This window comes from Loxodonta africana, chromosome 24, assembly GCF_030014295.1.
Source record: "Loxodonta africana isolate mLoxAfr1 chromosome 24, mLoxAfr1.hap2, whole genome shotgun sequence".
Lineage (NCBI taxonomy): Eukaryota > Metazoa > Chordata > Mammalia > Proboscidea > Elephantidae > Loxodonta > Loxodonta africana.
Genome location: NC_087365.1, coordinates 46,616,862 through 46,642,659, shown reverse-complemented (window position 1 = coordinate 46,642,659; position 25,798 = coordinate 46,616,862). Strand labels below are relative to the sequence as shown.

The window sequence follows — 25,798 nt, the reverse complement described above, 5'->3', positions numbered from 1 at the left end:
GGGGCAAGTGCTCTGACTGCTCTTATTGGCCATGGATTTGTATTCAGTCATTTCACAGATATTTATGGAACACCTGCCTACTAAGGGTCTGGTCTCTGGGGGGCACAACTGATTTGCTCTCAGCTGCTAACCGAAAGGCTGGTGGATGGAAGCCACCTGAGGATACCACAGAATAAAAGGCTGCACCTGTTAAGATGACAGTCAAGAAAGCCCTATCAAGCAGTTCTACTCTGTAACATATGGGGTTGCCATGAGTTGGAATTGACTAGATGGCAACTAACAACAACAAGGCCCAGACACTGTGCTGGACTCTGGGGGTGCATCAGAAAGCAAAAGACAAGCACTCACCCTCCTGTAGCTTATGGTTCACTGTACATTCACGTCTGATATAGATTCAAAAAGAGTGTTAGGATGAGAGTCCCCAGGACCAGGGTTTACCTCTTGACTCTCTCATGGAATACCAGGTCCTCAGTTTTCCTCCTCTGTAAAATGGGTTCAGCCATCCACACTGTAACTCCGAAGGGCTTGTGAAAGGCCCCCCTACCAGGAGATGTTCAGGAAAGTAGTGTGGAAGGAAGATACTAGTTGCTATTTTTTGAGTCCTTATTGGGTGCTGGAAACCCTGGTGGTGTAGTGGTTAAGTGCTATGGCTGCTAACCAAAGGGTCAGCAGCTCAGATCCGCCAGGCACCCCTTGGAAACTCTATGGGGCAGCTCTATTCTGTCCTATAGGGTCACTATGAGTCGGAATCGACTTGACAACACTGGGTTTGGTTTTTGGTTTTTATTGGGTGTTAAGGCAGAAAGACCTGGAGATCTTCTTCTGAAGCATCATAGCCATTGAACACTCTATGGAGTGCAGTCCTACTCTGAAACACACGGGGTCATCATGAGTCAGAATTGACTCAAAACGGGTTTTTTTTTTTTTTTTTTAATTGGTTGCTAAGGACTCAGTAAGAAGCCCTGGTGACACAACGGTTAAGCGCTCGACCGCGGAAGATTGTAGTCAAGAAAACCCTGTGGGGCAATTCTACTTTGTCACATGGGGTCGCTATGAGTCAGAATCGACTGGACAGCACACACAACTCAGTGGGTCATTTTCTTTGAGTCTTGGCCCCATCCTAAGTGGCTGATGTGTTCTCTCCCTCACTCAGATGAAGAAAGGAGGTCAGAGGGAGTGAGTTACGCTTCTAAGGCGTCTCAGCTAGAAATGGTGGCCCCAGGACCCCAAAGGTAACTGTGAAAGGATACTGCTGGGGAGGGTTTGCAGGGAACAGAGAGTTAGGGGTGCCAGATTAAATACCAGATGTCCAGTTAATTAATGGGACATTTATGATACTAAGAAGTTTTCTGTTGTTTACCTGAAATTCAAATTTAAATGGGCCTCTTGTATAAATCTGGCTACCCTACAGAGGTCCTGATGTCAGGCTGGCAGATCCCTGGGCTACAGGGGGATAAGAGGAATGGGGTGAGCCTCAGTTCCTGAAGCTGATGATACAGGGCCTGGGGGAAGCCAATTAGGGTAAGAGAGCAGGGAGAAGGGGCAGGAATGGGGAGGCCCGGGATCCAGCGATTTCTGCAGCTGGAAGCCTCCCGCCCCCAGGGTAACCCAGCATTTCTGCCCGGACTCTTTCAGCTTCAGGCATTTTGGCCTTCAATTCCTCAGGAGAGCTTGGCGCGCCATTGTTTGAGCTGCTTGTGGTGAATACTAAGTATCCAGCAGTCAGGCCAACCCAGCCCCTGCGCCGCAGCTTGTCTGTGCCACTCTCCCGGTTTTACTTTACAAATCCCTGTAGCTTCCTTTTGTAACCTGGTTACCCCTCTAAGCCCACCCTCTGCCCCCACAGGCGTCAGTTTTACTTAAAATGCTGTCATTTATCTACACCCTCTTTTAAAACTTTCCTAATTCTCTGGCTTGAAAAATGAGGATTTGGGCATCTTATCAGTTGATTCATGCAGTCATTCCTTGTTCAACAAAACCAAACCCAATGCCATAGAGTCGGTTGGCCTCATAGTAGAACTGCCCTACAGGGTTTCCAAGGCTGTAATCTTTACAGGAGCAGACTGCCACATCTTTCTCCCACGGAGTGTCTGGTGGGTTCGAACTGACCTTTCGGTTAGCAGCAGAGCATTTTAACTACTGCGCCACAAGGGCTTTACCTCATTCAGCATTCACCAAATTATTTTTGAGCATCAGCCAGGGAGTTTGAACAAAATAGACCCTAAGCCAGAAATTAATTTTAGGAATTTGTACCCAGTTATTAAGCCTGTATTATTAAGATTGTCATAAGCACTATGGGGGCAACATATAAGAAGGGGATCTGATTTATTGGGAAGCAGGCCCAAGAAGGCTCCCCTGAAGAAATGACTTATGAGCTGGAGTTTAAAGGATGAGTAGGAGTTAACTAAGGAGCCCTGGTGACGCAGGGTTAAGCACTTGGCTGCTAACCAAAGGGTCAGTGGCTCAAACCCACCAGGCGCTCCTTGGGAGAAAGTTGTGGCAGTCTGCTTCCGTAAAGATTAGTCTTGGAAACCCTTGTGGGGCAGTTCTACTCTGTCCTATAAGGTTCATATGAATAGGAATCGACTTGACAGCACACAACAACAACAGGAGTTAACTGAATAATAGTAACAATGACAACATGACAGGCATTAGATATGTAAGCACTGTTACCTACATGAATTCATTTAACCTTGATAACATTTAATCCTGACCCCACCATGAAGGAGTAGAACTGCCCCATAGGGCTTTCTTTCTTGGTTGTATTCTTTAAAAATTTAGGGAAGCTATTTTTCCCATTTTACAGACCCAGAGAGGCTAAGTTACTTGCTCAAGGTCACACAGCGAGTAAATGGCAGAGACAAGATTTGAACCCAGGTCTCCTGGCATCAGCGCCTTCCAAACTGCTCTGAAGGGGCATGGCTGGGTTGCAGCTGGAGCACAAGAGGCTCAAACCCGAAGCTGGGGAAGGGACTCCTGGGGGCCCCCTAAGGCTCGGTTAAGAATTTGAGAGTCTGGCCTGAGAACAATGGGAAACCTTTGAAGGCTTTTAGAGGTGGAGGATGGAGGTTGGGGGTGTGACCTGGTCCAAATTGAAATTTGAAAAGATTCCTGGGGCTGCTGAGGCTGGGGGATGGGGACTGGTGGGGGCCCTTGCCTTCCTGCCCAGATAACAGATAATGGGCTCGGAGCAGGGTACTGGCTGTGCAGGATGGAGCTACGTGGCCGAAATCGACCCTGCAAGACATTGAAAAGGTAACTCCCACAGGACTCGGCTATGAGAGGCGAGGCCAGGAGAGATCAAGGGTGATGTCCAGGTCTGGGGCTGGGGAACCAGGAGCAAGAGAAATACTGTGAGGCAGCCGGGTTTGCTGGCCTAAGAGCGTGAGGTGAGCGGTGATCAAACTGTCCTATCTAGGGTTTCCTTTTTGTCTTTTGGTGTTTTTTTTGTTGCTAAATTTGTTCCTGATCGGCTTTACGTATTTCCTGTCTGCTCGGGTTCCCTTTCTCCGTACTGTTTGTTTCTTAGAATTTAGAGGATGAAAGGGCTTAGATTCCATTTTTTCTTCTGAATGTCTTCCTTTGTCCGATGGGTAAATTACTTAATCTCATTGCACTTCAGTTTCTTAAACTGTAAAGTGAAGATAATAATAGCACCTGCCTCCTGGGATCTTGGGAGAATTAAATGAATTAATATGTAAAAATGTGCTTAAAACAGTGCCTGGTACATGGTAAACCTCAGTAAGTGCAAGCTGCTCTTACAAAGACAAGGACAACGGTATAGCAGTGAAAAGGATATTGTCATTGTCATGACAATGAGGAGGAAGGTAAAGGCAGGGATGCTAGTGGCTGCAGAAGGAAGCTAAAGACTATAGAGGTCACTCCAGTTACTTAGCAAATACATCTTAGCCATCTTTTTTGTACCCGGTAAGAAGTAAACTGAAGTCCCCGCGCGGTGCAAATAGTTAATGTGCTCAGCTGCTGAGAAACTAGTGGTTTGAGTCCACCCACGGGTACCTCAGAAGAAAGGCCTGGCAATATACTTCAAAAAAATCAGTCATTGAAAACCTTATGGAGCACAGTTCTAGTCTGACACACACGGGGTCACCATGAGTTGGAATTGATGCAATTGCAACTGCTTGTTTATTTGTTTGTTTTTTGATAAGTAAACTATTCACTCAAATCATTAAACATTGACAGACACCCATATGTGGGACTGGGTCTAGGCTCTGGGGATAAAGCAATGTACATAAACAAGTTTCCTGCCTGTAAAAGTAAATACACCACATAATTTGAGAATGCACTGAGTGTTCGGAAGAAAATGAAACTATTGTTGTGATATGGTGTGATCTCAGAGGGCTTCCTGGAGGAGGTGACATTTGGCCTTGACTATGAAGCAAGAGAAAGAGCAAGTGCAAAGGCCCATAAGGGTGGGAGCTAGTGTAGCTAGAGGACCCCAAAGAAGGTCAGGGTACTGGAGTGCAGTAAACATTTAAAGGGGACGATTATTGGATTTGTATTTCTAATATCACCAGAGATGAAATCACTGATATTTAGCCTTTTTTGTTAATTTACAAATGGTTACTTCATATGGTTCAATGTGTAAAACCAAACCCAACCAGTAGCTGTGGAGTTGATTCCAACTCATGGTGACCCCATGTGTGTCAGAGTAAAACTGTGCTCTATAGGGTTTTCAGTGGCTGATTTTTTGGAAGTTGATCGTCAGGACTTTCTTCCAAGGTGCTTCCTGGTGGATTTGAACCACCGACCTTTGGTTAGTAACCCAGCACTGAACTGTTTGCGTCACCCAGGGAATCAATAGTTTGTGCAAGAAGGAGTAAAATCCAAATTAGGGCCACGGTTGATCTATTGGAGACCTTGTGTAGAAACTACTTTATATAGGAAGAAAATGTCATCTCTTGGACAAGTGTTTATTGCACACCTACTATGTGGAACCACCCCCTGGGGGAACACTGGTGTCCAGGATACACAAAGCCCCTGCCTTTGTAGACAGACAAAAGGTTAGTAAACAGAACAAAATTCAAACTCACAAAAGGACCAGACTCACTGGTCTGATGGAGACTGGAGAAACCCTGAGAGTATGGCCTCCAGACACCCTTTTAACTCAGCACTGAAGTTACTCCTGAGGTTCACCCTTCAGCCAGAGATTACACAGGCCCATAAAACAAACAGTACTACACCGGCTCAACCGTGTATATAAGACTAAATGGGCACAGCAGCCCAGGAGCAAGGACGTAAAGGCAGGAGGGGACAGGAAAGCTGGACGAAAAGAAATGTCACTGATATTATAAAACAATGTTTATTGTTTAATGAGAAACTAATTTTGCTCTGTAAACCTTCATCTAAAGCACACACGCACACACCGTTAACAAAGAAAGAGTGCTTATATAAGTCTATGAAGGAAATAACGGGGTGATGCCTTAGAAAATGTCTAGGAGTTAGCTTCAATGGGGGGTCAGCAAAAGCCTCCTGAGGGAGGTGACATTTGGGGTGGAACCTGAGTGATGAGAAGGAGTCACCATGCAAGTAGCTGGTGGAAGGTGTTTTAGGCCAAGGGGACTGCAGGTGGTGGGACCTGAGGTGGGCCACACCCAGGGAGGCCAAGTGAAGAGTTGCGTAAGGAGGCCAGTGTTGCCAAAAGACAGATAAAGAGGGGGACAGTTGTCTGAGATGAGATCAGAGAGTAAGTGTCTTAGTCATCTAGAGCTGCTATAAGAGAAATACCACAAGTGGATGGCTTTAACAAAGAGAAATTTATTCTCTCACAGTCCGGTAGGCTAGAAGTCTGAAATAAGGCGCCAGCTCCAGGGCAAGGCTTTGTCTTTCTGTCAGCTCCAGAGGAAGGTCCTTGTCATTAGTCTTCACCTGGTCTGGGAGCTTCTCAGCACAGGAACCTCAGGTCCAAAGGATGCACTCTGCTCCCAGCACTGCTTTCTTAGTGGTATGAGGTCCCCATGTCTCTCTGCTTGCTTCTCTCTTTTATATCTCAGAAGAGATTGGTTTAAGACACCACCTAATCTTGCAGACATCATCAGTATAATTGCCGCTAATCCATCTTATTATATCATAGTGATAGGATTTACAACATAAGGGAAATCACATTAGAAGATAAAATGGTAGACAGTCATACAAGGGAATCATGACCTCGCCAAGTTGACAGGTATTTTGGGGGGGCACAATTCAATTCATGACAGTAATGACTAGACCAACTCAACGACCCTAGAAGACAGAATAGAACTGCCCTATAGGGTTTCCAAGGAGTAGATGGTGGACTCGAACTGCCAACATTTTGGTTAGTAGCCTGAGCTCTTAATCACTGTGCCACCAGGGCTCCAAAAGTAGCCGTAGAAATAAGTAAGCAAATGGGCGAGGAAGTGTTCCAATAAAACTTTACTGTGGACACTGAAATTTAAACTTCATATAATTTACGTCTCACAGATTATATTTATTTTTGTTTTGTTTTTCCCCGCAACCTTAAAAAAATGTATAAAAAACAGAAAAAAAAACCTGTTGCTGTCGAGTTAATTCTGACTCCTAGTGACCCTATAGGACAGAGTAGAACTGCCCCATAGTTTCCAAGGAGCACCTGGTGGATTTGAACTGCCGACCCTTTAGTTAGCAGCTGTAGCACTTAACCACTATGCCACCAGGGTTTCCTTAAAAACGAGGGCCAGACAAAAACAGGTGATGGGCTGGGTTTGGCCTGTGTGCTGTGATCTGCCCACCCCTGTTCTAAAGCCATGAGGAGCCATTGGAGGATCTGGGGCAGTGGAATGAAAGGATGTGATTTAGGCTGGGAAGATGGGAGGACGTGGCGTGATGCTAGGAAGTGGACAGAACCAGTGATCCTTCCGTTATTCAACAAACACTGAAGTCCTGCAATATTCATAGTGCTGCTGGAGGGGACCAATGTCTATCAGGCATGGAGAGCTTATGATATAACAGGGAAGGTTCAAGAAGGAGGTACAAATACCTATAACTTCAAGGTTAAGAGACAGTTACAAAAAAGCAAAAGTGGACTGAGGAATGGTGGCAGAGGTGGCTGGAGTGGAGTGAGCCGGGGGAAATTGGTAGGAATTGAAGGTTGAAGGGCTGGGTGGGGGCCACATTAGTAGGGCCTGTGAGGCCACATGGAGCAGTTGGGGGGCTTTTGTCCTAAGCGGAATGAGAGGCCTGAGGAAGGCTTTCTTTTTTTGTCTTTTTAATCGTGGTAAAATACACATAACATAGAATTCAGCGTTTTAAAGTGTATGATTTCAGTGGCATTAAGTACTTTCATAGTATTGGGCAATCATCACCACTATCTAGTTCCAGAATTTTTTCACCCATTCCAAAAACTTCAGCATTCGTCATTCTTGGAGCTTATTCGTAAGAGGTAGTCGCTCCTCAGTCCTCCTCCTCCCAGCCGCTGGTAACCATCAATCTGCTGTCTCAATGGATTTGCCTATTCTGGGCATTTCGTATAAATGGAATTATACGATATGTGGCCTTTTCCGTCTGCCTTCTTTCACTCGTCATGTTGTCGAAGTTCATACATGTTGTAGCACGCGTCAGTACTTATTCTTTTTTATGGTTGAATACTATTCTGTTGTATAAACTACATGTGTTTATCCATTCATGTGTTGATGGACATTTGGGTTGTTTCCACCTTTTGGCTGTTGTGAATAGAGCTGCCCCTGCGAAGTTTATATATAGCAGGGAGGTGACATTTCATTGTTAACAGGATCCTGCTGCTTGGGGATGAGGTTGCAGAGGGAAGGGGGGAGGGGAAGGTCAGTTAGGGTTCTCAGCCTTGATGACCCAGTGGGATCCCCTGGCGGGTAAAATATACACCTCAGTGCGGTCAGAGCAGAATGAATGCCCAGGTGATTCTAGAGTAGACCGAGGGTTGAGAACCATTGGGCAGAAGGTTGTATCCACCCTCAGGGTGGGCAGTGGTGCTGGTGATGAAGGGATGGGGGGTGAAGGGAAAGAAGAGTCTCATTAAGTGTACACTTGGGGCAGAGCCCCAGTTTGCAGATCGTTTGGATGAGGATTCTGAGCCAGAGGGAGGAGTCAAGGGTGGAGATTTGAAGCAACCGGTTAAAGGTGATTTCATTGACCTAGATGGACAGCACTGCGGGAGGAGCAGGTTTGGACAAGGCAAGAAGTTGGGGTTGCCTTGCTAAGGGTGAGGTCCCAAGAGCCATCCCTGCTGAGAAGTCACATAGGCAGGGGCTAGCTATGTGCTCAGGTGGTGTAGGGGTTCGGAAGCCAAGAAGCCTTCCAGAGAATCAGGATAGCTGGTAACTGGGTTGGGATTTGAAGGTGGGTGTTATTTCAACAGGCAGAGACCTGGAGGGAGCAGTGAGAATGAGCAGGTGGGTCATACTGGGGGAACAGGTGAGCCATATGGCTTTGCTGAAAAATAGAGGGACGAGGCTGGAAATTCAGGTATGGCATCAGCTAGAGGCGGCCTGATGAGGAAGTCAGGGGTTCATTTAATAAGTTGTGGAGAATCACTGGAGGTTTTTTGAAAAGGAGCGGTGAAAATGGTTGTAGCCAACATTTGTTTTGAACGCTTTGTTTATGGCAGGTGTTTCACATCCATTACGTAATTAATTTAATCTTCAGTACAGCCCTCTGAGTTAGGAACTCTCACTAGCCCTGGTGGCCAGGTGGAGAACAGGTGTAGAGAGTTAAGTCAGCTATCTGGGGTTCAGCTAGGATGTGACAGAACCATAGTCACTGCCAAGCAGCTTGGGCCCACACGCATGTGCTTAATTACCTCTTTATGAGGCTCTCTTTTGGGGTAGAAAGGACAAAATATGAGATGGAGTGGACTAGATATGGAGGAGGGGGGGATGGGAAGATAAAGAAGGTTCTGGAATATTTTGATTCTGAGTAATGGTGGAGGAAATAGTCACCTAGCCTCTGACCTTAGCTCCATGCTCAGGCTCTCTGCACCTCATTCACTCTAAGCACTTTTGGCCTTTTTTTCCTCCTCAGAAACATCCAGCTGCCAAGCTCAGGCCTGCTTCAGGGCCTTTGTACTTGCTGTTCCCTCCACCTGGAAGCCTCTGTCCCCTTCAGCTCAAATGTCACTGCCTCATTGGACCTTTTCCCATCCTGCCACTCTCCTGTCCCCTTATCCTGCTTTGTTTTCTTCATAGCACTGGTCTTCTTTTCAAAATTTATCCAATTCATGTATTTGTGTAATTGCTTATTGCTTCCTCTGCTTAGCTGTAAGCTCCTGGAAAGCAGGAGCAAACGACAGTTAAGTCTGGAGCTTAGAGGGAGAGAAGGTACTCTGTGCGTGTTTGTGGATTGACTGATCAACCCAAAACCCAGTGCCATCGAGTTGATTCCGACTCATAGCGACTCTGTAGGACAGAGTAGAACTGCCCCATAGAGTTTTCAAGGAGCACCTGGATGATTCGAACTGCCAACCCTTTGTTTAGCAGCTGTGGCACTTAACCACTACACCACCAGGATTTCCATGTCTGGATCAATGGCAAGAAGAAAATGCATGCTTACTGATTAGAGATATATGTCTGAATTTCAAGTAAGAGGGTAAACCTGGGTATTTATATTTGGAATCTGCTACAGCAGTGGGTGAAATTATTGCATGACAATATTTTAAGGAGAGGAAAAATATTTAACATCTCCTGAACATTTACTGTATGTCTATGTTAAATAATCCTCAAAATCACTCAGAGGTAGACACTGTAATCTCCATTTTATAGATAGGGTGACCAAGGCACAAAAAGGTTAATAAATAACTGGGCCAAGTTCCCATGTAGTAATGGAGGGAGCTTGGAATGGATCCCCTCTTCCCCAAAGAGGTGGCTCCTGAGCCCACCTGTAAGCTCACAGCATCACTCTGTGCCCAGATGAGGTGGTAAGGAAGGACCAGTTAGAGCTGGAGTTGGTAGGCTGAGCAGTGGTGTGGAAACTCAGCAGTGTTGGAAATCAAAGGTCAGCAAGAGGTCAAGGAAGGGAGAATCAAAGACTACCCTGTTGAGGCTGATTCCTGGAGATCAGCTGGTGACATTTTCTCACTAAAAATTTAGTGTTCGAGAGCAATTTCTTTTAAAAAGGTACCTACAAATATAAAATGAACACATGTCAGAGATTTTATTTATCTGTGTTATCACTGGAGCCCTGGTGGCACAGTGGTTAAGACCTCAGCTGCTAACCAAAAGGTCTGCAGTTCAAATCTACCAGCTGCTCCTTGGAAAACCTGTGAGGCAGTTCTACTCTGTCCTAGAGGGTCGCTATGGGTCAGAATCGACTGGGCGGCAATGAGTTTGGTCTGGTTTTATCTTTCTATTAAGGAGAGGACCAGCGAGATATTACCGTGCATTCAGAGGAAAATTCAAAGTACCGTACACATAAAGAATGATAAAATGAAATTTACAAATAGTTGCAAAAACTGGTGAAACTTGTCCATATCTTCAAGGCAGTAATCATTTGCTTTCTAGAAGACTAAATTTGCATCATAGACAAGAATCATCTGCAGTACTATTACTTTTGTACAATTTACAAAGCTGTAAGGTAGCCTCAAAGACAATGAAAAGCGCAGCTAAAAATATGGGCGGGCTAGTCAGGATACCCAGTAATCTTTTTCCGCTCATTTCACAGTCTTCCATGATTTTTTTCCCAATATTATATTTATTTGTTTATTTTTGAAGAGGCAATATTTATTCTGAGTGGTTGAAATTCAAAAGATATGAAAGAGTATAACAGGGAAGTCTCCTTTCCACCCGACGCCTAGCTACCCAGCACCCCTTGGATGCAACCATTGGTAGCAGTTTCTTAAGTTTGCTTCCCTGGGATTCTCTGTACACTTGTAGTAAGGAAACATTAAGAAAATAACCAACCAACAAACAGAAAAATAACAACAAATGGCACTATGTTCCACATATTGTCCTTGCTTTTTTTTTTCCAAGTCAATAATGCATTTTAGAGATTGTTCCAATCAGTGCATAAGAGTTGCTAGATTCTTTTTCATGGTTGCATAGTATTCTATTGCATGGCTGGGCCATATTTATTTAACCGGGCTCTTACTAATGGCATTGGTGACTTCTGAGTAAACAATTAATTGATTTCATTGGAAGGGATTAGGAGCGGGTGGGTGGGGAGGCAGAGGAGATCTCAGTTTTGTTATCGGTAAAATGGGTTGATGATTATAATGGTGCCCACCTCACAGAGTTGTTGTGAGATTAGATGGGTTCGTTTATGTGGATTACTTAGAACAGTACCTAGCATGGTATAAGTGCTGGTAACATGTTAGCTAAACCCATCAGTATTTATTATTTCCCTCCTTTGGAAAGTTCGATGGTAAAAGAAGAAAACTGAATTGAAAGGACCCAGAAAATACTTTTTTTTTAAGACAGAAAAGCCCTAACTTAGTGGGCAGAGAGGGAAATAGTAACGGCAGCTTGACTGAGTGTTGAGTCTGTGCTTTATAGGACTAATTTGTCAAATGCTTCTAGTTGGTATTATTATTGTTTCCGTTGTACAGACAAGAAACTCAAGGCACAGAGAACTGAGTAACTTGAACCAGGTACACAGCTGGGAAGTGGAAAACCTGGTATTCAAACCCAGGCAGTCTGTAGCCAGCAGTCACACGCTTAACCACGGCAGGGTTCTTTCTGGCTCTTGATGTGGGGAAGAAAGGAAAAAGGTTAAAAGTACGAGAGAAACGGCGAGCTGTCGAGTTAAGGCTCAGATGAGAAGGTGTCCCATAGAAGGCGCAGGGGGAGGAGATGCGGGTGCTGGGTGTGGGAGCCCTTTCTCCCAGGCAGATGAGAAGCAGAAGGAAGATGCCAAGGCCCAGAAGAGGGAAATGGCATGTGTGTGGTGGGTTTGGGGAAGTGGGAGATTTACTGACAGAAGAGGGGGCAGAGTGGAAAGCAAGTGCCAAGGCCCTGAAGGAGGAGAGAAAGGCAGGTGGAAAGACAGACGGACAATCGCAGTGGTCTGAGCAGAGTGAGCCACAGCAGATGAAGAGATGACGTCAGAGATCCAGGAGGAGGGCACTGACTCTCTAAGGAGGCCTGTGCTTTTTTTTTTTTACTCCGCTTGCAGGGAGGATTTGAGCTTCTCCTCTGAGCGAGATGGGAGCTATTGATGGATTTTAAGCAGAGGAGGAAAAAGATCTGACTTAGGTTTTACAAGGCTCTCTGGCTGCCTGTGGAGATTGGACTGTGTGTGTCTGTGCACAAGCATTTGTGAGGGCAGAAGCAGAAGGCTCAGGTAGGAGGTTATTGCAGCCCTCCAGGTGGGAGAGGAGGTATAATTGAGCAGTAATACAAGTTTCCACCACCTGTCAGTGTGTCAGACTCTGGGGATTTGTGTGTTGCTATGATGCTGGAGGAAACCCTGGTTGTGTAGTGGTTAGGTGCGCCGGCTGCTAACCTGAAGGTCAGCAGTTTGAATCCACCAGGTGCTCCTTGGAAAGTCTATGGGGCAGTTCTACTCTGTTCTGTAGGGTCACTATAAGTTGGAATTAACTTGACAGCATTGGCTTTGGTTTGGGTTTATGATGCTGGAGGAAACCCTGGTGGCATAGTGGTTAAGAGCTACGGCTGCTAACCAAAAGGGTTGGCAGTTCAAATCCACGAGGCGCTTCTTGGAAACCCTATGGGGCAGTTCTACTATGTCCTATAGGGTCGCCATGAGTTGGAGCCAACTCGATGGCAGTGGGTTTAGTTTTTGACTTTTCGAATAATACTAGAGAGGGAGCCCTGGTGGCACAGTGGTTAAGTGCTCAGCTCCCAAATGAAAGGCTGGCAGTTTGAACCTACCAGCCACTCCTTGGGAGAAAGATTTGGCAGTCTGCTTCTGTAAAGATTACAGCTTTGGAAACCCTATGGGGCAGTTCTACTCTGTCCTATAGGGTTGCTAGCAGTTGGAAGTGACTTGATGGCAATGGGTATGATGCTGGAAGCTATGTATTTCAAACACCAGCAGAGTCATCCACAGTAGATAGGTTTTAGTGGAACTTCCAGACTAAGGTGAACTAGGAAGAAAGGTCTAGCGACCTACTTTTGAAATTTAGCCAATGAAAACCTTATGAATCACAACAGAATATTGTCTGATATAGTGCTAGAAGATGAGCCCCTACGATGGAAGGCACTCAAAATACGCAGTGGCCACAACAATGGCTCCAGTACACCAGTGATCATGAACACAGCAGAAGACCAGGCAACGTTTTATTCTGTTATACATGGGGTCGCCATGAGTCAGAGCTGGCTGAACAGAAACTAACAATACATGCTGGCACTGTATTAGGCTCTGAGGACTCCTTGGTGAAGAATTCAGATAAGGTCTTCAAATTCTTAGTCTACTGCAGGGTTTCTCAACTTTGCCACTACCAACATGTGGGATCAGCCAATTCTTTGTTGAGGAGCCTTGGTGGTACACTGGTTAAGCTCTCAGCTGCTAACTGACAGGTTGGCGGTTCGAACTTTCCAGCTGCTCTGCAGGAGAAAGATGTGGCAGCCTGCTCCCATAAAGATTGTAGCCTTGAAAAGTATATGGGAATAGTTCTACTCTGCCACTGTGAGTCAGGACCGACTTGACAGCAATAGGCTTGGTTTCTGGTTCTGAAGTTCTTTGTTGTAGAGGGCTGTCCATGATGTTTAGCAGCATCCTTGGTCCACTGTATGCTGATAGCACCTGTCCCCCCACTCCCTCACCGTGATGACAAAAACAGGTCTTCAGACAGGGCAGGGATTGTGCCAAACTGCCCTGGTTGAGAGCCACTGGCCTAGTGGGAGACAGAAACAGGAAATAAATATGATCAGTGATAGGAAGGAAAAAAAAAAAAGAAGAAGAAAAAGCAGGGAGAGGTCCCAAATCATTTTCATTTTGTTCCTGCATCCATCACCTCTCCTCTCCTCTCCCCACCCACGTTGTGGCCACCTGCCCGATGGGTCACACACCACCCACCCCTGCCCTCTCCACCAGCTGTTTTTGTTTTTCTTCATCCCGCCATTTGCTTAACCCTACTAAACCCAAACCAAACCCATTGCCATCGAGTGGATTCTGATTTATAATGACCTACCAGTCCCTTCTAAACCCAAAATCAAACCCATTGCCATCGAATTGACCCAATTCCTAGCGGCCCTATAGACAGAGTAGAGTTTTCCTTAGCGTTTCTAAGGCGGTAATCTTTACGGAAGCAGCCTGTCACATCTTTCTCCCAAGCAGCGGCTGGTAGGTTTGAACTGCTAACCTTTAGGTTCACAGTTGAGAACTTAACCACTGTGCCATCAAGGTTTCTCTGCAGCTCCTCCTAGAAAGAATTAAAAAAAAAAAAAAAACTCTCCCAGAGTAGACCTTTCTTCCGAGGTAGCTAATTGCCTCACTGTGGCTGTAAGGGGGCCCTGTGCTGAATTTGCCTCAGTTTCAATCGGCCAAAAAGGAACAAAACAAAACAAGATATTTAAAACACTTCCCTGTCTCAGTCCTGTCCTTACCCGCCTAACGGGCAGGGAGGCCTGCTGTGAGCTTGAGGCAGATAACTCCCAGTGTGCTTATTTTCATAGTCAGCAAACAGGCTATCTCGGGATGCAGCTTGCTGAGGCCTCTCCTGCTGCTAGCTGCCTGGCTGTAGGCCAGCGGGACTAGAGAGCCATTTCCGGGAGGCCAGGCCTCAGCTAGTAAGGTGCCGGGGAAGGGAGCTGGGGCCAGCCCTTTCCCTCCTGAGAGACCAGCTTATCGCCATGACACTCTGCTTCCTACAGCCTGATTCTGTCCCCTGATTCTCTGTGTCTCTCGGGAATATTAAGAGAGACATGGTTTAATCTATTTTTATTAGCTCATTGCTTATTAATACCACCACAAAACCTGCTTGTTTAGGCCTGTGCTGGCTTTTCTACCCAGAGGCACGATGGTTGCACTTTTTTCCTTCCGTTTCATTTAAATCAAGGTTTCTCACCCTTTGCATGGTGGGTATTTGGGACTGGATTATTCTTTGTGATGGTGGGCTGTCCTGTGCATTGTAGGATGTAGCAGCATCCCTGGTCGCTACCCACTAGATGCCAGTACCCCCATAACCCCTAAGTTGTGACAGTCAAAAATGTCTCCAGACTTTGCCAAATGTCCCCTGGAGGGTGAAACTGCCCCTGGTTGACAGCCAGTGATTTCAGGGACTATAAAAGCCTAATTTTAGAGATGGCAAAGTATACCCCTTGACATCTCCCTGGAGGTTTGTAGGGACCAGGGACCTCTCTCTGGATCTCAGTCTGTACTGAGAGGGTTCGAATCAGTCTATTGTAAAGGTGTTTTCCAGCACTTAAAACACGTTCAAAACAGCTTAGATGGTGCAGTTGCTGTTTGTGGATTTTAGCCTCGTTGTTCCTGCTGTGCTTGGGTTGGCTTATCTTGTTTCTCTCTTTAGAGGTGGGCAGAGAAAGTGCAAGGTTTAGGGCTCTAGAGTCAAAACTAAGTTGGAAATCTGGCCCTCACCTGCTGTGTGACCTTGGGCAATTTACTTCACTTCTCTGGGCCTAATCTCTAAGGATCAATAGTCCCTACCTGATCACCTGGTATGAGTCAATCTCTGTAAAGCACTGATTTAGCAAGGAGCTGGGCCCAGGGCAAGCATGCAGTACCTGCTGGGGATTACTCAGTGCAGTAGGGGTTTAAGAAGGACCCCTGAATGGATCTCTAGGTGTAGGCCCCTAACATTTGGTTTTCTTTTTTTTTTTTTCTGTTTATCAGCCACATTCCATCAAGCCCAGGAGTGGTCTTTAGGAGGCTTGCCTCAGGCTGCCTTTTCAATCCTATCCCTCCCAGGATTCCATCTGCCACCATACCTTTGTCTCCGTCCCAATTGCCGTTTCCCAGATAACCTCAGACCTACCCGGATGCCAGCAGCATTCCTCAAACAGAGCAGGGCTGCCAGAATAAGCCAGCAGCTTCCTGCTCTTTGCCCCAGAAAACATTTCAAGTGATCAAGTGATCAGAGGGAGGGAGGGAGGGGGAGGATGCTGCAGCTGCTTAGGCAACAAGCTTAATCCCTGGGTTAAAATCTACCGCGGGCACCAGCCGCGTATTCCATTTCCTGATCGGGCCGTGGAGTTGCACACAAAATCTGCCACGATCTCACAGTCCAGGGCCCGCAGAGACAAACAGTATCCCATATGGGATGGTGGTGGTATGCCCACACAGGAGAGAGCACAGGCTCATTAGCTCTGGCCTCCGCCTCTCAGCACTCCCCCCATTTGATCTCTTTATGCACGTGCCCATCCCCAGGAAGAGTAGGCTCCCCGCCTTGTGGTGAGGCCTGGCCTGTTGTCTGGAGTGCTAGACCTTTGTCAGGCCAGGTCTTGGTGGAGCTGTCCCTCCCTGCATCTTGGTCTTTGCAGCCTAAAATCCAACAAAACCCTGTCCCCTTTCACAAAGCCTGGTTCCTGCCCTGTGGTTGTATGTTTCAATTCCTGGCATGTCCCTAAGTCTGCTGGATATAATTCCCAGCTAGCAAGAATTTATGTGCATGCGGTGAGCTTCTGTTGTCCATGGGGTCGGGGGTGGGGGGCAACAGGGAGAACAAGAGATGAGCTGTTCTCTTTCTTTGTGGGAACAGTGCAGTGTGGGGCTAGGAAGCCCACAGGTGCTAATTTTAGGACAGAGGAGACTTTTTTGCTCTGTAGCTTTACCTCGTGGCATATGGCTGCGTCACCTCTGTTGTTCCAGCTTCCTGTTTTAAAAAATCTTGTTAGTTAAGCACCTTGTCGTTAAAAAAAAAAAAAAAAAAAAAGAGGAAAGATAGGGTGGACATTTTAAGGTCCTTTTGGATTTGCCTTTTCTTTCTCAGGCTACAGCCTAACTACAAAGGGAGCTTTAGGGAGGAAACTGCCAAAGACCTTCTAATACTATTGAAATCGGTAGAGTTATAAGCAGCTCTGAGAAAGTAGTTAATATTTTACTGGGGAGCAGTGCCAGAGATGGGGGGGCTGCCAAGTGTGGGGCCGTGTGTGAAATAGCTGTTCCATCTGCCTTAGGGGACGAAAAGAAGCCGTTCTCTGTGGAAATAAATTGAAGCAAGAATCCTTATAAAGCTCATGGGATTTGGCTGCCCACCGTGGGCTCAGTTCCCCAAGAACATACATACAGGGGTGATTGTGCCAGAAAGGGCGAACCTGAGGGTGTAGGCCTGATGTATAATGGGGTTTCTTGTTCCCTCGCTGAGTTTGACATCTCTCTTTCTCCCTGTGGATTTAAATGGCTTCTCAGACCGAGAGGCACTGCCTGTGCCCTGGATTCAGAAGGTACACGCCTCCTTGGGAAGCAAAGGCAAGAGACACCACTCTCTCTCTCTCTTTCTGCATCTGCCGGGAGAGCTGCAGCTGGTATTTTTCCACAGGCCTTCTCTGCTATCTCAGGGCCTAGTTTTTCCCAGCCAGGCCCAGAGTCTGAGAGAGGGTTAATAGGCAGGAAGCTGAAGGCATCGCAGACTAATACGGAAGTCAGATTTTTGTTTAACTGACAGGTTTAGCAGGCCTCAGCGGTGGGGGAGGGGGCCGGGAGGGGAAGGGAAGTTTGTAGACTAGGCATGTGGCCTGCTAGGAGCGCGTTTGGCTTTTCTTAGGGTAAGGACTGAGAGGCGGCCCCCTCTTGGCAGCTTGGCAGGGAGGCAGGAACCCATTTTGGTTTTCTTTTTTGTACTGGCTGAGGGGGTGAGATGTTAGATTCCCCGCCGGGAAAATGGCTCTCTGGCCTGCTTTTCCAGGAGGCGTTTTGACAATGACTGTGCAAACTTGACCACTCTCTTCCCTTCCTTCTCTCACCAGCAGAATCCTCTTTCCTCTGAGAAGCCATGGCTGCTTTTTAATGATTTCTTGGGGTTTGCCTGTCTGTTTTCCCTCAGCTCCTCAGAGGCCTGCCTCAAGCCTTGCTTTCTTGCCCCCTTGGGTTGTTTCCTGGAGCTCCCCCCTCCTCAGCTTCCCCCTTGGAGAACCATTCTGCTGCATTGTTCTAGAAAAAGACCAGCCTTCCTCCCAGAAAAGGGCCGTTTCTGTGGAGGCAGGTGAGGATGAGCCCTTCAGCTCACCCCAAAAACTCTCTTTCCAGTGGCATCCGGGCCTCAGGCTTTGCTGGAGCAGGTCAGGCTGGCTGCACTGGCTTGCCCCTGCCGGGAAATCTAGCCAGGGTGTGGGAGAAGTGCGTCTGGGGGCCCCTTTCCCAAGTTTTTCTTGCTGCAAAAGGCCTAGCTTAGCCTGTCTTTTTCTATGCACAGGATGGCTCTTGCTCACCAGAGCCTCACAAAGATAATCGCTCAGGAAGTGTTTCAGCCAATCCGGGGCGGCTTTACACTCCGATTTGCCCGGGCAGCCAATCGGGGATGAGCTTTTATTAGGCGGCCAGATCATCAAGCCGAAGTGCCAAACCCTTTTTCTGTGTGAGAACTAGGAGCCTGTCCTCCATGTTTTATAAGTATTGACATTACACAGTGTTAACAATGCATCCACAGAGGTAAGCTCGACTTTTTAACCATCTTTTTTCCCCCTCCCTCTGAGACATCCGAATTGTGGGCGAGCAGTGTGATTTCTCTGTGGCTGGCCGTGCCACACTCCCCCCTGAGCACTTAGGTTAACTTGGAACTGTTTAGAGAGATTTTTTTTTTTTTTTTTTTAATGTTGCCTTGGGTCACATGGCTCAGTAGCCATTAGCCATAGCTTGATTTTGCAAACTGGCAAGGGCCTGGCACACCTTGCCTTTCACTAGGGCAAGGTGTTTTGGGAATAGTTTGAAGCTAGATCCTGGTATGTCAAAAAAGAAGCTTTTTTCCCCCCTCTTCTCTCTCTCTCTCTCTCTCAGCAGTTTCTCTCCCTGTATTATTGTCTCTTGTGTCACATGCCTGCTGGGGGAAGAATATGGAAGGTAAGCAAGCAGGCTTCCCTCCAAGGGGAGCTCATGGCAGACAGCAAAGCAGGCAAGTTTACCTCTCCAAAGAGGTTCTGGGAAGGCTTGACTGAAGTTCTGACAAGCCAGGATGTGTGTTTTTAAAAGAACCAAACCCTCAGCAGAGCATGCTAAGGCGAGATGGGAGCCCTCCTGGGGCCTAGGTGGGTGGTGGTGTCTGCAGTATGGTCTTTTCATTCAGGGCTTCTTCCCTTGAAACTACCTTGTTCAGCCTTTTTTCCTGACTTAGGTTAGTTCAGAGTGTTCTTCTGCAAGCCAGCCTACAGCCAGCAAATGTTTCTTAAAGTGTTTTCTAGGCGTTGGAGGAAGTTTTTGGAGTAGGGATGGGGGAGTGGTGGTGGTGGTGGGGTGTTGGACAACATCCTGCAATAAATCTGTGAGGACTCTTTTTGAATCCCTTGGCTTTCTACTCTTGCATGGTTTTCAATGAACTAATGTATCTTTTGTCCTTGTATTCATTTTTCCTTTCCCTTTTTTTTTTTTTTTTTTACATTGTATCATCCTCTGCCCTCCCCTGTGACAGAGTGCAGAGGAAATAAAATCATGTCTGTGGCTCATGACAGCATTCCATATTCAGTTGTTGTGTTGTGTGTGTGTGTGTGTGTTTAATAATACCATGTAACTGTTTAAAAAAATTTCCTTTTTGATCAAGTCCCAAATCTGCCAGCCTGTTCTCTTCTTCCTAACTGTGGAAAAATGAGACGGTTGCTTGAACATTTGTTGGGTAAGTAAAGCAATCCATTTCCTCTGTGACCATGGATAAAGAGTTTTGGAAACATTGGGGGTCTGCTTGCAATCAGGGGGTCTTGGCTCCAGCAACTGGGGGCTTTATTCCCACGAACAAAATGAGGACTTTTTATTAATAGTGTCTTGGATTTTAGGTGACTGTTTGAATCCACTGTTTTTCCAGATAACCTACAGATAGGACTGAAGATTACACTTCCTGTTTATTACCCTTAGCCAGGGGAGAAATGTTCAGTTCATTGTGACTTGATTCTAGACCTTTAATTGGGGTTGTTTGGATATGAGAACTGTGGGTAGGTGATCTGCTTGTGAAATGTAAATAAATGTGTTTGTTCTTATAGTCACAGAGCCCTAAACATTGGTGGGGCAGGAGTTAGAGGTGGTGGTGTCAGTACTTAGGTTTTAGGATACTTACGTGTAGTGCAGAAATGCCCCCCAGGACCAAACTCAGTTTGATTCAGGACTCTCCTTAGACTCCGGCCCTTTGCCAAGCCTGACCCACACATCAGTATGCAAGCTTGGCTTTACTTATTATTTCTCACTTTTCACATTTCTCCTCATTGCTTAATGCTGTAGCTAGAACTTAGAGTGAAAAAAGTAGACTCTTGTTTAGCGTTATCTTCAGAATTTCCCTAGAAGCTCACTCCATAAATTTTCCAGCTTGGCCACCAATCCAGTGTGACTGTAAATGCTGGAAATATATTTAGTTGCTGTGTTACACCAACTTTATGGAGACAATACTCCTTTTCTTTTAAGTTAGTGTCCACCAGCCCACCTTTTAGCACCAGTTGGAAATAAGGAGAAATGTACCAAATTCTAAGCTGAGAAAAGACTGTGTGAGGCAGGCCAGCTTCTTGAAATAAAAATGCAGGCAGTTCATGATGTTCAATACTTGAAATTGAACAGTGCTGCTACCCCCGTACAAGTAAGTTGAGACACTTAGCTTTTTTTCTTTGTTCTTATCTTCTTCTGTAAATGGAAATTATGTATCGAGGTTCTTGTGGCCTCCTTAGAAGCAATATCTAATCACAAGACTTCTGGTTTGGTGCCTTCAACGTTTGCGTAATATTGTTGGGCTGGAAGGCAACTTAAGGACAAGGCATTTGTCCTCTAAAAGCTTGCATTAAAATGGCTCCCACAGGTTTGGAAAGCAAAGATTTGTTTTCAGAAGTCCCGGGTCCCAGCAAGTTCTCAGCCCTGGACCAAGTTAGCCACTTTCCTCTGGTACTGTGGCTACCACCAAGTATGAGTCTGTAAAAAAAAAAAAAAAAAGTTAATTGCCTTCAAAGTAGCATTGTTTTCCATTTGCACTAAAGGGGAAAAAAAAAAAAAATGTCTGCATTGCAGCAGGGCTAGGTAGGGGCAGCAAGGCCGGCTCCCAGAGAGCAGCCCAATGGGGTTCCTCTCTCTAGCTTTTGAACCAATAGACTTGGAGGAAAGGTTAAAGATTGACAATTGCAGTGGCTGAACTGAGAATGGGCCTTCTGGAAGTTTCTACCGTCTTTGTTCCTTTTAGGAAAAGCAGATCCAAACTCAAGAGAGTCTCCCTGATTCCTAGGGCACCCCTCCCCTTTCCTTTTTACATCCAGGTAGAATGGTCTCTCCGCCACGTTTGTAAGTTGCAGACGGAGGAACAATGCTGGGCTGTTTTTCTTTCTTTCCCTTCTGCCTCCTCAGTCCCCAAAGAGGATGCACAGCTGCAAGGAACAAACGCAGACACACTGGAGCTTTTGATTCCTCTCTCTCTTTTTTTTTTCTCCTTCAAGACCCTCCTGGATGGATTCACTTTTCTGCTTTGGGAAATTAAGTGGCGTTCACGTGGGGGAGGGGAAGCAATTGCTCTTATTAGCTCCAGAAAATGGTCAGCGTTCAGTCTGTAACTAGGAATTAATTATATATAATCACTCAGTAAACTTTCTGCAGAGTTTTTCTAATTGCTGAGCATGAACATAGCCCACTGGAGCCAAGTCCAGTTACTTTTATAATTAACAGTTCAAAGATTTGAGTCAGAAAGAGAAAAACAATGGAGCCTCTTGGATTATAAATTAGGGATGAAAACAATAGCTTTTTTTCTCTCTTCTCTCTTGTATCCCGTTTTTATTTTAAACAAAACATTCCCCCTTTCTTTCCCTTAGAGAACAGTGGGGAAACTGCTTCAGTTCTTAAAGAGGAGAGGGGGAAAATAAATCATTTTTTAAAAAGCGGGATGACAATAACCCAGAAAACCCTGAAGGCAAAGGTAGGTTTTTAAAGTCCAGCCACTTTACTTGTGTGCTGTCTTTGTTTCTCTTGCCTTCTTTCCTCTTCTCTCCTGGGGGAGAGGCAGCAATCATTTGTCAGCATAGGAACCCTAGATCCAGTTTTGCCTCTGGTTGACCGTGGGAATTAAAAAAAAAAAAAAATGCAAAGGTGCCTTTGGTCTCCCCCAGCGGAGATTTATTAAGGGAATATGTTTAGAATCCCTTTGGTTGCCCATAAAATACAACACCCAGTGAGGATTCACCCTTGGCTTCAGGTTGCTAAGGCTGCAATTGCCCTTCCCCCTCCTCCCCACTTTCCTTCCAGACAAACAAGCCTGCAGGAGCCATGTCAGCCTCTGCAGCTAGCAGCGCTGCCAGGCTGTCTGTCCCCATCAAGATTACCTACCTACCGGCCGGCGCGACGCCAGGATCCCGTCCTGGCTCTGGCACAGCGGTGGGCACCATGCCCTCCTTTCACCCCTGGAGCTAAAAAAGCAGTCACCTTGAAACTCTCCACTCATGCCGGCAGAAAAGTCCTGAGGCCAGTCCTCAGACCTGTGTTCTCCTTAACATAAATGATATTATCCACTCTTAGGCTCTTAGTTCGGGCCCGGAAAGTGAGTTTTGCAAAACCCCTTTGTTCCTTCTCAGGGCCCTGTTGGGGTGGACAGAAATCTAATTTGTGAGTATCCTGTGCATTGGTTAAATGAGTGTTTTCCTTGTGTTTCTCCTCTGCAGACTGGGATTGTCCTCCCTTGGTGTTAACTGTCTTAGGACTGGCGGCTTTGGAGGGCTGGGTGTTTGGTGGCCGTTCTCAGACATATAAACAAGCCTTTTTAGTTTGGACTGAGAGCCAGGTGCAGCCCTTAGCTTGGCTTTTCAGATGCCTGCTGTCCTTGAAGCACTTTCGGGATGGACGCAAAGCTGGTTTCTAAAATCCCAAGAAAGGGGACTGGGCTTCCTCCCCACCCCAGCCCGTTCTTCCTTAACATTTTGGTGTTTGCACAGACACCTGTCCATCTGCCGTTTATGCCACAGGGCTGCCTGATTCCTAACCTTTCACTCACCTGATTCAGGGGCCTTGGGGGCCTCCTCACAGAGCCTCATGTTGAAGGCTCAGGATCTAAAAGGGAAAGGGCTTTCCTTAGGAACCTGTGACTTCACAAACTCCCCGTCATTGCAGTTTTTTTTTTAAACCTTCTAAACGTTGGGTTGTTGGTGTCCTTTGACTGAGCTTCTTCCTAGTTCTGATATTTAGGAAGGTGGCTTTGAAACTAGCAGGGCTGCTCAAACAACAGCCAGAGCTATTGAACAAACTGCTACCATTTTAGCTTCAATACAGGAATGAGGCAGTGTTGCCAGACGCCATTTTAAGAATCCTGCATAAATAGCTTAGCTACCGATGGCTCTGCCTGTTTTAGGTGAGTGCTTATATAAAGCTGCTCTGCTAACCATTCCCTTCCCCCCCCCATTTTTTTTTAAATTAATTGCAGATTTATGGAAGCATGGTTTTGAAAATTTTTAAAGAAAAATGTTGATGTTCACTGTTTTGTGATTTAGAAGAGGAAGATGTTGTGTCTTGGGGATTAAATATTTCTTATAGCCTGGACCAGTTTGGTATTTTGAATGAAAGTAAAAACCAGAAGGAAAAGTCCTCTGGAATGATGCATGATTCTTGAATTGCTGTGCGATGATCTTCACCTGTAGAACCAGAGTCTTGTGCATGCTGGCTGTGTATTCTAGATGGGTTAGATATTCTTGGTTAAAAATCAAGATTGTAGGGGCACCTGGGGAAAAGAAATATCTGGGCATTGTGTACTTAGGCATTTTTCTGTCGAAACTAGATGCTTTTACTCCCCCCCCCCCTTTTTTTTCCTCTCTCCCTTGGAAGTGTTGGGATGGAATTCCTGGGAATGACGGACCAGGCTTGAGTCCTCAGAATTAATAATCAGAAGGCTTAAAACATCTTGGAGGTGCAGCAGTTCATCTGCAACTTTTAATTGCTCTTTTTCAGCGCATGCAGATTGAGAAGTAAGCCTAGGTTTCCCTGCTCAGGCATGCGGGGAGAAATCTTTTATTCTTTCTGAGACTAGATGGGCTTCAGTGTGTTTGCGGAGGCTGATGCTTCTTCTTTGAATTGCTTGCAATGTATCCAGTTTGTACCATCCATAGGCAAGTTACTTAGGGTAAATGTAAGTGCAGGAGGTGATGTGGTGGTGGCGGGGGGTGGGGGGAGACATACAATGTGTACAACTAGTTGATGCTGCATTTTCCTGTGGGGTGAGAGGCTGTTGTTTGGTATTCAGCTAACTTCACCCATTTCTTCAGCGGGCCCCCAGTCTCCCCAGTAGATATAATTAAAAAAAAAAAAAGTAATGTCAGTTTGAAACAAGGACTTGTTGTTCCATTGTTTTTCATTTTAAATAATCATCTGGATTGCTGGAGGCTAGCAGATAATGGAAGGAAGGATGCTGTATGTTTTCTAGGACTTGAATGTGTTAATGACAGGAGTTGCAAGCCAGATGCTGCTGCCATTGCTTTTAACAATTACTGTTATTTGACTGTTGTTACCCCCAGATGACTGAACAGTTCTTAAACTAAATTGACCAAGATCTGTGTGGCATTCAGACAGGTACAAGGCTTTTCTTCCTACCACTCTTGATGTAATATTCATAGGGTTTTTTTTTTTTCCTAATAACATACTAGTACTTAACACTAAACCAAAAAAAAAAAAAAAAACAAAAACCGAGATCAGCGGTGTAGAAAAAGGAAGTATCTTTAGATGTGGCTATTCAAAATGACTAATTTTTCGTTCTGGTCTTTGCTTTTGTAAATGAAGTTTTTCCCTCCCCTTCTAATGCATAAAACCAAAAACCAAACCCCTTGCCTTCGAGTCAGTGGACAATGCGGACTCATAGCGACACGATAGGACAGAGTAGAGCTGCCCCACAGGGTTTCCAAGGTTGCATAGATGGTGCACTTTCCTTTAGTCAAATACAAGTTATTGTGCTATTGTGTGTGTGTGTGCGTGCGCGCGCGCTCTTTCCCTTTGAAAGGATGGCTTGCTGATCTGTGATAAAGGTGGTTTTCTTAAATGGTGCTTGAAATCCTCAGCTAAAGCTGGTGGTGCTATTGCTAAAGTTAGGTGATGATGGTACTCACTTGTAATACTTGGAAAGATAAAACAGCTGAACTTTTTTTTTCCCTCTTTCTGCTGCTCCAGAATAGGTTATCTTAAACTCTGCAGCAAATAGCCACCCCATAACTAGTTTGCATTTTCTTAGCCTCTCAGCAGCTTCCTCCCTGAAGCATTCAGCCCCTCTAGGCCATTAGCCAAATAATTGTTCTCTTGAATACAGCCCCCTCCATGGTTAATACACCTTTGAATGTTTTCATCGCTGCCTAAATCCTTCAAGTGGGTCTTTGGTTCTGTTGTGCATAATTGTTTCTCTCACCAGCATTTGGGCTGGATCACAGATTAGTGTTTTCTCCATCACTCGGAATATGGGATTGGTTTCAAGAAGGTTAGTATTTCACATCATGCTAGAGGGGGAAACCATTCTAGTTGCTGGAAAGATCAAGGTAGCTGTTTGTTCTTTTGAAATTAACCATCTACCCTTCTCTGAGGGCTGCATGGGACCTTTTGTTAAAATTTATTTGCAGTCACTCCAAGCAGGAAACCATCAGCAGCATCCAGTTGGACAACCTGTGTATGTTCCAGGAAGGACGTTTTTCTTAATAGAGAATGGTTGCCTCTTAACTTGGAGGAGAAGGTATTCATGCTAAAATCACTTACCAAGTCGCCGTTGTCTTACTGCATGTGAGCGATGTGTTTAAATTTAGCAGGCTGCTTATTTCTGATGAAGACCATTTCT

General features: G+C 45.8%; 1 protein-coding gene across 13 annotated transcripts in view; it reads left to right on the top strand.

Annotated features, from left to right (window-relative positions):
- The first annotated feature begins 1,130 nt into the window (after positions 1-1,130).
- Positions 1,131-25,798, top strand: part of ZMYND8 (zinc finger MYND-type containing 8) — a 145,917-nt gene continuing 121,249 nt past the window's right edge. For 4 of the 13 annotated variants that reach the window (XM_064276166.1, XM_023550339.2, XM_023550336.2 and 1 more), the window contains exon 1: positions 17,615-18,489. In XM_064276166.1, coding sequence (XP_064132236.1) covers positions 18,476-18,489 — 14 coding nt within the window. In that variant the 5' untranslated portion in view covers positions 17,615-18,475. The other 9 variants (XM_023550345.2, XM_023550343.2, XM_023550344.2 and 6 more) reach the window with 6 other exon arrangements.